At 55.5% G+C, this 12,800-nt stretch overlaps 1 protein-coding gene across 1 annotated transcript in view; it reads left to right on the forward strand.

Annotated features, from left to right (window-relative positions):
- The window catches only part of Rptor (regulatory associated protein of MTOR complex 1), a 338,384-nt gene that overhangs the window by 291,432 nt on the left and 34,152 nt on the right, over positions 1–12,800 (forward strand). Inside the window, exons 21-22 of the mRNA XM_077800527.1 lie at positions 43–201; positions 7,962–8,080. Of these exons, the coding sequence (XP_077656653.1) occupies positions 43–201; positions 7,962–8,080 (278 nt within the window). The remainder of the gene's footprint in view (positions 1–42; positions 202–7,961; positions 8,081–12,800) is intronic.

Raw genomic sequence — 12,800 nt, forward strand, 5'->3', positions numbered from 1 at the left:
GGCCCTGGCACCACCCTGACCTGCCCCATGTGTCCCGGCCAGCGGGCAGCTCGGTGGCCTTCTCCCCTGGGAACCTCAGCACCAGCAGCAGCGCCAGCAGCACACTGGGCAGCCCTGAGAACGAGGAGTACATCCTGTCCTTTGAGACCATCGACAAGATGCGCCGCGTGAGCTCCTATTCTGCCCTCAACTCCCTCATAGGTAAGCCACCCCACTCTGCCCTCCTCCCTCAACCCACGGGCCGGCCCACTCCCCAGAACAGCACAGGCCTTGGTCCAGGTCAGGCAAGTGGGCCAAGACTATCACAGTTGAACAAGAAAGAATCAAAGTTGACTGAACCACGAGGAGGTAAAAACAATCTGCCCCAGGACACAGGGAAGCTGGGGTCACTTTGTTTTGATAGGACGATGTTCTATGGGCCAGTCCAGGGATAGGGGAGCCATTCAGCTCTATGGTGTAGGAGGGCTGTCATCACTGCCTCTCTGTCTGTCTGCACTGGATGGACCTGTCCTGTTGGTTTCCAGCTATGTGTTCTTGCACCCTGGGAGACTGGCTGTTTGTCACAAGTGGGTGACTGGGGTGCCGGTGTCAAGGGGGTGGAGGCCAGGGGCACTGGCCGACTCGCCACAGCACCCAGGCCAGCTGCACCCAGTGAGGTGAGAGCCTGCTACAGGAGGCAGAGGGCGTTGCTCCTGGGAAAACCCTCGGGCCACCTGCAGAGCCTCCCCTGGTTCCAGGTTCTGCTACCTGCTCGCTGGTGTCGGTGGAAATAGGAAATTGCCGTGTTTTCCTTTTCATGACTGTTCTTGAGATTGCTGGCAACAGATGTAGCCCTGACCCAGCAGCCTCCTCCTCTCCCGTTCTGACCTCCAGCTGGTCTCAGTCTTCACAGGGTGTCTTTAATGTGTAGAAACACGTTGTATGTACCACAGTGACGGGGACCAGCATGTGGAACCTGCGTGTGCTGTGTCCCCACTTGGGCATCATGGAGGGAGCCTGAGCCCTGCCAACCTGCTGTCCCTGAACCCCTGGCAGACACAGCCGCCCTGGAGGCCTCTGATGCCACAGCCGCCCGGCGGCTCGGGGCCTTGCAGGCTGCCTGGTGTTGGTATTGACCTCGGCACCCTCTCTGCCGTCTGCTCACGTCACACCCACAGAGTCCGATCCTTGCTCTGCTGTTGGGTGTGCGACACTAGGCGAGTTGTGGCTGCCTCTTTTTCTATAAGCAAACAGGACTAGCCCCCTACCCCCTGGTTACTGGGGTGCTGTCCCCACTCCCTGTTCCCCATCATACCTGCCTCCGCGGGCTCCAGGCCCTCCTGCCCATGCCCAGTTCCTCAGGGTTCTGACCAAATGGCCTCTCCATAGATGCCTTCCCTGCCCACACCCAAGGAACGCATGTCTGATTCCCTGTCCCTCAGCCCACCGCCAGGCGTGCCCTCTGTCTCCACATTTGGTCTGCTGGGCCTCCCAGCCCTCCTCATGCCGTGCTGGCACAGGGCGGGTGTCCAGCCCGAGGTGGTGTGCGCACACCGGCGCCTCTTGTAGGCCCCTGAGTGGAAGGGCAGTGTGAGGGGTGGTGGCTCATTTGTTCAGGGCACCCAGCTCCGTTGCTTCAGTGCCAGCGCTCGTGGTCCTAAGGGGCTGTCTGGCTGAGAGCAGGAGCTGATGGGAGGTGGCCTCGGCTCCTGTGCACTCGCTGCCCTTGTCAGTCTGTCAGAGTCCGTTACTAACCCTGCGCGCAGCTGGTGCCCCACTAGAAGTCTGTCCCCTGGCCTTGTGTGGGTGCCGCTCAGCCGAGGCCTGGGTGTGTCTTCCTCAGGATTTCGCCTGCATCTCCGGCGCTCCCCGTGTCTCCTCGTGTCTCGGACACAGACTGGGAGCTTTCCTTTTCCACGGTGCATCTTCAGCAGCTCCTACATCGAGCGCTCTCTCTGTGAGACTCAGTCCGGCTGCTTCCCACGGTGACACCTGTTGTCCCTCTCCACCTCCTCTTCCTTCCTCCACTGACGCTCGTGTCACCTGTGCCTGGCCTTCCCACTGTGACTAAGGGAGATCCCTCAGCCAGTGGGAGCCCTGGTACCGCGCTGCGGTTGGGCCTCCAGCCTTTGGCACTCTAGCCTGGCACTGTGGGGCGGCCTGTTCCAGCTGTCCTCACGTGCCCCTCCCCCTGTCATTCCTGTAGCTGGGTTCGCTTTTCTCCCTTTTTTCATTAGTCTTACAATGACATTTGTTAATTTTTTAGTGTCTTCAAGTTCTAACTTTGCTTTGTTGATTTTCTTTGTGATTACGTCTTCACTTTGTGTTCCTCTAATTTATCTTTATTCCTTCCTTTGTGTGTGTGTGTGTGTGCGCGCGCGCGCGCGTGTGCGTGCTTGCACACTTCTGGGGATTGAACCCAGGGGCTTTTCCACTAAGCCACATCCCCAGCCCTTTTTATTTTTTATTTTGAGAAAAGGTCTCCCTACGTTGCTTGCTTAAGTTGATGAGCCTGCCCTTGAATTTGCAGTCCTCCTGCCTCGGCCTCCTGAGTCTCGGGGATTACAGGTGTGCACTACTGTGTGCAGCTTATTTCTTCCTATTTCCTTAGGTTTACTCTCTTGTTCTTTTTCATTTCTGAAGTGAAAATAAAAATGGCTCATTAACTCTGAGTCTTCCTTCCTTCCTAATGAAGAGTGTGAACTTGCGAGCCCCTGTAGGGCCTCTGATCTCCACCCCTTCCACTGACAGGCAGGGTTCTCACTCTTCAGCTCTGGGTTACTTTCCGGTTTCCATTATGATGCTTTGAGAGTTGAACTCCTCCCCCAGCACATGGTAGTGTGAGATATCTGGCTCCTGGCTGGGCCGAGCTGGAGAGAAGGCAGCCCGGCCACACCTGAGGCCTCAGGACTGACCCCACCACCTCGCAAGGCTCAGGGGACCTGCTTGGTCCTGCCTATAAGGGCAGTCTGTCTGGTGGTTCTGTAGGGCTCTGACCAGCTGCTCCCCAGAGGACCAGCGTGCACAGGTCTGGCGGCCATGCCCTCCAGGGTGTGAGACCTGAAGGAGGTGCTCCGCTCACCACACCAACTCACAGGGCCAGTCCCTTTGTCAAGCAGCACTGAGGGCCTGGGCCTTTGATGGTTTGCTGACACGCCCTGTGCCTAAGGCACTCGGAGCACACACTGTGCTGCTGGATCACCCCAGGAGACAGTTCTCTGTCACCTGTGAGATGTCCCTTTGAACTGGAATGCACCTTTAACGCAACCATGGTGCAGTGGTAGATGCCCAGGGCGTCTAGCTGGTGGCGCAGGCCACGGGCGAGTGCTCCCTAGCTCCAGGGTCTGGAGGTGGTTCCTCGGCAAGCAGGAGAGCCCAGCCCACGCCTGCCTGGGCCTGGGCTCTGGCCCTGATGCACTAACTTGTCCTGTACACCGTCTCTGTGGTGTTGGGTCAGGGATCTTTTCTTTGAGGAACACAGACTGAGAGGAAAGCATAGGCATCAGGGTCTCGGGCCCTTGCCTCCTTACTTGTTCCTCTCGAGGATCACCTGTCCCGCCTCCCCATGCTCCTGACACCCTTCTGTGGGAGTGGAGTAGCTCGGTGGACAGAGAGTGGAGAGGGCCTGCATCCAGCAACGAGGGCCCAGCTGTGCTGCACCCTCTGGACCCCACATGACAGTGGCTACAGTGCACGTGGTCCCTGCACCACGTTCCTCTCCATGCCCAGGCCAGAGTGCCAGCCCCAGGAGCATGTCCCTGTATGCATTCCATCCCCACTTGTCCACTGGCCATTCAGGGCTTGATGGAGAGGGGCACGGTGGCCTGCTACCAGCCACAGGAGTCTTGTCCCAGAGGCACTGCCTAGGGTGGAGCTAGAGGCCAGGGTCAGGTCTTCCTTGCTGAGCAGTGGCATTTTGTACCAAGCTAGAAATGCGTTCCTATATAACAAATCCAAGGTGGAGCTGATGCTGGTGGAGGGGAGGGTGCAGAGGGACCACAGCAGCAGCCTGGAGCCAGCCTGGCCACCATCCTCTAGCCCCTGGTCCTCAAGACCCTGTTGTCACTCCTTCGCCAGGAGGAGGAGCCTCCTGGAGTCACAGTCGGAGTCAGACCATAGCCCAAGCCTAGGAGATGGCCTGAAAGCCAAGTCCCGAGCCCTCTGCCCGGCTCAGAATCCCAAGACAGAATAACTCCTGGAGAAGAGCCCAGACACCACCCTCAGCCCCAGGCCTCCTCTGCTGTTCCTGCCCTGTGGCCTGACATGACCACCTCCAAGCCATCTCTGTCCCTTCCCTTCTTCCCCTTGGCTGGGAGGGTCCTTGGCAGCCTGCATGCAGCTCTAGGCCTCACAGCACGATACCTGCCAGGCCTGGTCTGGCTAGAGCGTCATCTTGCCTTCTCCTCCACGGACAGGCCCTGCACTCAGCTACAAGGAAGCAAAGCAGCAGAGCACAGCAACCCAGGGATCCCACCCTTCTGGCTGGAAAAGGGTGATGAGACCTTGGATGGCTCTGGCCCCCCTGCTCAAGATAGACTGCTTTTAAAGCCAAAGCCCCCAACCCAAACCCTCTTGTTGTTGCTGAGAGCACACACAGGCACACTGGGGCGTGGCTGGTGAGGTGGTGCAGGCTGTGGGGCTCTGTCCTTGCTGGGAGCAGCTGAGGCCACAGCTGGCAGAGGGAGAAGGGAGGGCAGCATAGCGTTGACCTGGCTCTCGGGAAGCTGCTTCTGGTCGTGGCTCAGCCTCTGAGGAGTCAGGCAATCCCAGAGAGCCCCTTGGGGCACCAGGGACAGGAAAGGGACAGCATAGAACCACCTCGGCTTGGGAACTGGTTTCTAAAGAGAGGTGGAAGGCTCTTGGCCACCCACAGCCCCAGATTCAATGTTGAACCTGGGTCCTTGAGACCCAGGTGAGGGCTTGTCCCCACTTGTCCTGTCCATGCTGCAGTGCAGGGCAGGGCTCCGAGGCTCAGGCTTGGCCTCAGAGCTCTGAGTAGGTCTCCCTACATCATATGCTTTTCAGAAAGTTGGGGCCCTTGCTCTGAAAAATAAATCCTGGAAACGTTTGTCACAGTCTTCTATTACTTCTGGTCTAGATGTGAAAATAGGTTCTCTTCACCTGGCAGGAGCCCGGCACATGGCCGGGGTCTGCCGGCAGGCCTCAGGTGTCCCTGCTTTGGGTTCACATAGTGGCCTCTATCTCAGCGGGCAGGTGGCTGTACTCTGTTTTAGAGACAGCAGATTTTAAATTGGAGCAATCCATAGAACAGGGAACCTAAGAGAATCATTATCCTGGCCAAGCAGAGAAATGAAGGTAAATAATCAGACCAATTCCTTCTCACAGTTTTGTTTTTACTAGTAAATAATTATACTATCCATTATAGTCAAAGAAACTAGCAAAAATTAGATTTTTTTTATTCCCTGTTGAGTCATGAACAGTGTTACATCAAAGTCAAAGTCTGCCAGAAAGTCAAGACAGTAATAAAGACAAGTTGCTAAAAAATAAATGATAATAATGGCTAATAGGCATCACCCTCCCTCTCTCTCCCTGTGGTGCTGGCCCCTCCTGCTGGGGCCCAGCTGGCCACCTTCCCCTGGGGATCCACATCTGTCACCTCCACCTAGCACATGAGGCCTGGGTGGAGCTGGGACCCCACACCCCTGCCAGCGGCACCTGTTCAGTTAAGGAGCTGGCTCGGCATCTGCTGAGGGATGAGCAGCCTGCGTCCTCACGTGCCCACTCCCCTCCCTGCCCGCCTCGTGTCGCTCCCCTCATCCCACCCCCTGTTCTGTGACGAAGGTCTGTCATCTGAGTCAAGCTGGGATTTACTGTCAGCACCACGGTCTCTTCACAGCTCAGTGTCACACGGCAACTGAGCTTCACAGGAAGCCACTTCCGATGCGTCACTCGGCCAGAGGACGCCTGTGAGACTGAAAATAATAGAGGGGACAGGGTGTTGGATGGGGGCTGTGGTGAGCGAGAGGCACCTTTGCGAGGACTTCCTGTGGCTTGGTGGAGGCCCAGCTCCTCTCGGGCTGGCCACCTGCTTCCTGACTGCAGCTGCGTGCAGAGCCACACAGCGCCCTTCTCTCCTCCGCCTGCATCACAAATCAGGGGCCTGTCTCGAGAGTGACTTTGGAGCACCTTCCTCCTGCCTGCCTTCTCTTGAAAAGACAAAATGCAGGCACTTCCTGGGGGTCCCCCAGGGCCCAGAGCATGGTCCTTACAAACAGGCCATCTGCTGGGGCAGGGATGTGGGCTCCGTTTGAGAAAGTGTTCCCACAGAGATTCTGGATGATTTTACCAAACATTCTCCTTAGGGCTGGCTGTGATCTAGACAGCTGTTGGGAGCTGTGGAATTGGGGTTGGAGGTTCTGTTCTGAGTTAAAGCTGGGTAGAAGGAGAGCAGGGTTGAACGGGCCGGGGTTTCCCTGGGGTCCTCCACACCTCTGTAGGCCTCCTCAAGCTGGACTGGGCTGTGTCTCGTTTCTCAGAAGTTCGGGTCTCCTGCAGCCAAGCCTCCTGGCTCCTCCCAGGCACGGGGCTCTGTGAGCAGGGCCAGCACAGAGGCCTGGGGCTGCTGGCCACATGAGTGCAAGTGAGCACAGGTCGCAGTCACTGCCAGGCAGTGTCACCAGATGGTGGCCTTCCTTGGGTCTGGGCCTCCAGGGCAGGGACAGAGCTTACCCCCACTCAGAATGGTGAGGAAGCAGGGGCTTTGGTAAGCTCTCGTGGGGTTGTACCCTCCCAGTCTCCTCTGCAGGCGAGGGTGATGGAGGTGAAGTGCTGCCCACCCTGTGTCCATAAATGAGAGGGCGGGGGCCGGTGAGCGGCCGACACAGCACACACCCCGAGGAGCCCCTGAGCAGGGCTGGCTCTGGCCACCTCAGCCTCCTTCTGGTCTGGGCTTCAGTGTGTCTCACAAAGCCCGTCCCACTGACCACGTGCTCACTGAGCCACTCTCTCGACAGGAGGCCTGGTCTCAGCTCCTTGGTCAACCCAGGGGCTCACTAGAGCTGTCTGGGGAAGGGTCACAGGATCACTGCTTATTTGAAATTCTCCTCAAATCCCTTTTTGTTGTTGAATAGAACATGTGCTTTTCAGCAAATTGTCCAGCTTCTCTCAAAGTAAAAAAGAATGCAGTTATGTGTGGCTTTCTCCCTGCCCCGAAGCCCCTGGGAGCATGTCGTCTCTGGCTCCCCCATGGGAAGCCAGCACCCATCTGCCACAGCACGAGCCTGGGCACTGCAGGGCTGCTCTGCCCTTCCCCACCAGCCACATCCCACGGCAGCCTTTGCTCAGACCACACCCCTTCAGGCTCCCCTCTGCCTCTCCCATCTGCTGTGGTGTGGCCCTGCTCCCCGCAGCCTCCACCCTGGGGGCTGACCTCACCTGGGAGCCCTGAGCAGTGTGTCTTCATCTGACGCGCCTGGGCCCCAGTGGCTCCTGTGTCACCTGAGTCTGCACCTGGGCTGCAACACAAGGCCTTGTGCTGTGGGCGTCTGGCACCCTCTTGGTCAGTGCTGGCCATTAGGCCGGGAGACGTTGGAGCAGAGTCATATCACATACACCTCTCATGTTCTCCAGGAGCTCGGTGCAGCGCCATGTGTGGGGTGACCAGCGGAGCCCACACACCATGCCAGGGCCACAGCAGCTCCTGGCATCTGGGACTGGAGCTCAGACGCCTCCTGGGGACCAGCGGTCCTCTGTGGTCTGCAGGGGCATCCCAGATGCAAATCTGCCCTTCCTATCCCAGCTTTCATTTGGGGAAGACCTAGGCTCAGAAGATGAGAGTGGGTGAGGGGTCTGTTGACCGCTGGGATTCTTGACTCCCTGGCCCAAGACCAGAGAACTCACTGGGGAGCTTCCCTAACCCTCACTCTTGGTACCACGGAAATGTCCAGAAAACAGTGCCTCAGACACCAGCAATGCGTGTGCAGGAGCTGTTTCCACTAAGACGTCTCCTGTTTCTTTTCTAGGAGTTTCTTTTAACAGTGTTTACACTCAGATTTGGAGAGTCCTATTGCACCTGGCTGCTGACCCCTACCCAGAGGTGTCTGATCTGGCCATGAAAGTGCTCAACAGCATCGCCTACAAGGTACGTGCGCTGGGTCGCTCACTGCCGCACGCGGAGCTCATTTCCCGTCATGGGAGTTCAAGCAGGAATCTCCAGGCAGGTTGAGGACCCCCCTCAGTCTAAAAACACACCACCCAGGCCGGGCGCAGTGGTGCACGCCTGTAATCCCAGCAGCTCGGGAGGCTGAGGCAGGAGGATCACAAGTCCAAAGCCAGCCTCAGCAAAGGTGAGGCACTAAGCAGCTCAGTGAAACCCTGTCTCTAAATAAAATATAAAATAAGGCTGGGGTGTGGCTCAGTGGTCCAGTGCCCCTGAGCTCAATCCCTGAGACAAAAAAAAAAAAACACCTGCAAAATGCGTCAACCTGGATCATGGGATGCCCGACCTGTCTGCACGTGGCTGAGTCATGAGGCCCTCACTGCTTCCCACACTCCTCACATCTGTGTGCTCCGTGGTGACGTCCCTGCCGTGTTCCTCACGTCCCTGTGGCGACTGCCCCGCTCCTGGCTCTTGTGGCGAAGGACACTTCAGAGACCTGGCTCGGCTGGCTTGGCTGGCTCCTGTTGTCCTCCGTTTTCAGTTTTGTGGCTGGCAGCTCCCCACTCTCCCTCCCTCTGCTCCCTGAATTTCGTCTGCTCCTCTTCTCGTGCTCGAGGGAGAGCACAGGGCATGGGTTGATAGTTCTCTCTTCTGGGAGTATAGACAGTCCCCGGTTCTTTTGTGAGTCCTGGGAATTTGGCCTGATGCCTTCTAGTTTCTTGTTGCTCTTTCTTTCTTTTCCCCTGTACTGAGGATGGAACCCAGGGCCTCATGGCAAGTGGGCAGTCCCTCCACACTGGGCCGCACCCTCAGCCCTATTTATTTTTTACAATAGAAGGCATTTGGACCTAAAGCACGACTTCTCGTTCCTCCGGCTGTCCATGGTGCGGTCACTCCAGTAGTGTAATCACACATGTATGTAGGGTGATAATGTCTGTCTCTTTCTACCGTCCTGCCCATCCCCACAGCCCTCTCCTCCCCTCACTGCCCTCTACACAAACCAAAGTTCTTTCATTCTTCCCCCACCACCCTCCTGCCGCCCCACTATGGATCAGCATCTGCTTATCAGAGAGAACATTCAACTTTTGGTTTGGGGAATTGGCTGATTTCACTTAGCATCTATCCTTTTTCCTGCAAATGCCATCATTTCATTCTTCTTTAAGACTGAGTAATATTCTGTTGTGTACATGTACCACATTTTCTTTATCCATTCATCTGTTGAAGGGCATCTAGGTTGGTTCCGTAGTTTAACTATTGAATTGAGCTGCTATAAACATTGATTTGCCTCCATCACTGTAGTATGCAGATTTTAAGTCCTTTGGGTATAAGCCAAGGAACAGGATAGCTAGGTCAATAGTTTCATTCCAAGTTTTCTGAGGTATCTCCATATAGTTTTCCATAGTGGTTGCGCCAATTTGCAGTCCCATCGGCAGTGTATGAGTGTGCCTGTTTCCCCACATCCTCACCAACACTTATTATTGCTTCTATTCTTGATAATTCCCATTCTGACTGGAGTGAGATGAAATCTTAGAGTAGTCTTGATTTTCATTTCTCTAATTGCTAGAGATCATGGGTATTTTTTCATGCTTGTTGATCAATTATATTTCTTCTTCTGTGAAGTGTCTGTTTAGTTCCTTAGCCCATTTACTGATTGGGTTATTTGTGGGGGTTTTTTTTGGTATTAAGTTTTTTGAGTATTTTATATATCCCAGAGATTAGTGCTGCATCGCTCTCAGCCCTTTTAACTTTATTTTGAGACAGGGTCTCACTGAGTTGCTGAGGCTGGCCTTGAACTTGAATTCTTCCTCCTCAGCCTGCTGAGTAGCTGGGACTGTGGACCTGTGCCTTTTACCCCGCCTCCTGGTGTTCTTTGCCCAGCCTCAGGAGGCTGCCCCACCTATGAGCAGAAGAGTATCGAAAGCTCAGGGCCTTCCCTTAAGACCCTGGAAACTCCCCTCCCTGTTCTCTACCCAGCTATTCCCAGCGCCCACGCCTCCCTGGAGCTCAGCTCTGTGTCCTCTCTCCCCAGAGTGCTGGGCTCACCTGGGTTTCTCTCCTCTACACTGCAGCTGGGGACTGGCTGGCAGCGGCTTGTAGGGCATACGCCGGGACCTCAGACCCAAGGTACCCAACACCTAGCATCTAAAAACAGTCTTTCTGGTACTCTAGTTGCTTATTGAACAACTACACTCTTACCTGGCAGCTTTGCTTTTATGAATGCAGTTAGAGGTTATTGACTTTAGCATTTAAAATGTTTTTGCAACTTTTTGATAATTTCAAGCTTACAGAAGAATTGCAAGAAGAGTACAGGGAAAGGTCACCAGGTCTTACAGCTTGATGGCACCCACTCCAGACCAGGTGCCGGTCCCTGCCTCTGGCCCCAGCACAGCAAGGACCGTCCTTAGGTGCTGCTTGTGAGGCCCAGGAGGACCAGGACCGTGGCTTTCAGCCCACCTGCTTGTTTCTTCCCAGCATGTCCTCCAGCCCTGCCCAGCGCCCAGCACCTGCTGGACTCCAGTTCCTGCAACTGCCCCTGCGCTGGAAGCCTGCTGCCCGGCCTCCCTCCACACCACAGCTGCTCCTGTTGCTTGAGCTCTGTCTTTCTGACAGCGGCTGTGGCTGTCCTTCAGGGGGTAGTGACAGAGCCCCGTGGCTCCCCAGTGTTCCAATGCAGTAGTCTCCAGTCCCATTTTCTCTAAAGCCACAGCAAGAACAATGAAGAAGTAAATCCTGGTCCTGGGCTCAAAAGATGTGCTCACATTTGGCACCCTAACCCTAGAAGCATCCACTCACTGGTGCAACGAGTCTTCATTCCCTTCCTCCCCAGAACTTCTCCTAGTGTCACAGCATCAGGCACCACCCTCCCAGCTGGGGAGAGCCTGCATTGTTCACTCTAGCACTCTGACCCCCTCGCTCAGTCCCTTGCCACTGGGTGACCAGCTGCAGCGGCCTGCGAGACGAGGGCATTGGCGCTGTGCTCATCACTGCCTGTGGAAAATGGCTAATCAAGTTAACATTTTCATTGTTAGTAGAAAACTACTGGGTTCATTCCCCCGCAAGAAAGAAAGAAAAAGAACCAATACATGCTCCAATCATCTGATTTCTCAACTGAGAATAGGATTGCTTCAAGTAGAAAACTGTTTAAAAATGTATGTTTCATATTATGGTCTGAGACGGAGGGAGGGGAGAAAGGAAATAGGCAGGAAGAGAGGAGGAAAGGAACTTGAGGGAAGGCTGCAGGGCCCTGTGCCCAGCACCCCACCCCGTCAGCCGCAGGTCCTGGGCCCAGAGCAGCGGAAGCTTTGGCAGGCTGGGGCAGCGTGTCATGGAAGGCCTGTCCTACCACTTATCCATTCTGCCAGCCTCTGACTCAGGCTCCACCAGTAGTGCCAGAGCTCAACAGTGGGTTTGAGACATTGTTTTCACCAGGAGTGGAGGCTGAGGCCGGAGAATCACTAGTTCAAGGCCGCCTGCACAACTTATCAGGTCTTATCTCAAAATTTTAGAAGTTGAAAAATAAAACGGGCTGGGGGTGTAGCTTAGTGGTAGAGCACTTGCCTAGAATGTGTGCGCCCCTGGGTTTTATTCACAGAAATGGAAAAGAAGGGGGGGGGATCGTTTTCACTTGAATCATTTTAAAAGCTTTGTATGGATGTTAATGAATGCTGTAAATTTAGAATTTGTGTTCAGAGAGCACAGGCTGACTGGCCCCCTCCTTGCCATAGCCTCTGGCACGCACAGGTGTCCACGCCCTCTCTACTGTTCCTGGAGGCACAGCATGGCCTGCTGGCCAGGGCCCCCCTTGCACTTCCTGGCAGCCCAGCTGCAGGCCTGGGCTTGTCACTTTGTCCCAGCTACTGTGGCTTCTTGAGTATTTTAGTCATGGAGACTCAGGACTCAGCCTGTGTGTTTTCCAGTGGCCTTATGTATTTGCCCTGGCTAAAGCTGCCTGGATCATGTCGCACTGCAATCCTGGAGCCTGGTGTTAAGCCCGCTGCTGTGACCCGACCTCTGGGAGCTGGGTGCTGCCCAGGAGCTGTCCTCCCTGCACTGCAGGAGAGGCCAGGAGAGGCGCAGCACCGCCACCCACCCCGGGGCCCTTTGGATTGTGTGCTCAGGCTGCAGCTCGGAGCCAGGAGGGCCCAAGCCCCCAGGTCAAGGAGACTCAGCCTCCTAGTTGTCACCTTGCATGTCGGCAAGCTGCAGCCCCCTGAGGAAATCACCTGACGTGTCCTGACTGAGTCCTGGAGTCCCCAGCAAAGTGGCATTTGGCCTCTCTGCCTGCTTGGCTGGCCTCAGGTGGCACACACCCAGCGTGCACGTGGCCGCCTCCCTGAAGGCACACCACAACCCGAGCAAGATGGCCCCGCTGGAGACCTTGCAGTAGCACAGCGCCACCTGTGTCTGTGCGAGCACTGCACGTGCGTGGGTTTCCGAGTAGACACGGCTTCTGGAAGACTGGGAAGCATAAGTATTAAGGGAATTTTTCTTGTTCTCATTTTAATTTCAAGAGGTGCCTTACCTTCCGTTGCAGGAACTGAAGGGATTATATTTCATTTTTACAGAGAAATGAGCCTATTTTAGATGAATTCTGAGGCCAAATTTTGTTCATCAGAAAGCGCCTTATTACTGTGGGATGCCCCTTAGAATTCTTCATTCAAATGCAGGCCTCAAGCTGGCCTGTGTCAAAGAGCCCCCTCCC

This window comes from Urocitellus parryii, chromosome 7 (genome assembly GCF_045843805.1).
Source record: "Urocitellus parryii isolate mUroPar1 chromosome 7, mUroPar1.hap1, whole genome shotgun sequence".
Lineage (NCBI taxonomy): Eukaryota > Metazoa > Chordata > Mammalia > Rodentia > Sciuridae > Urocitellus > Urocitellus parryii.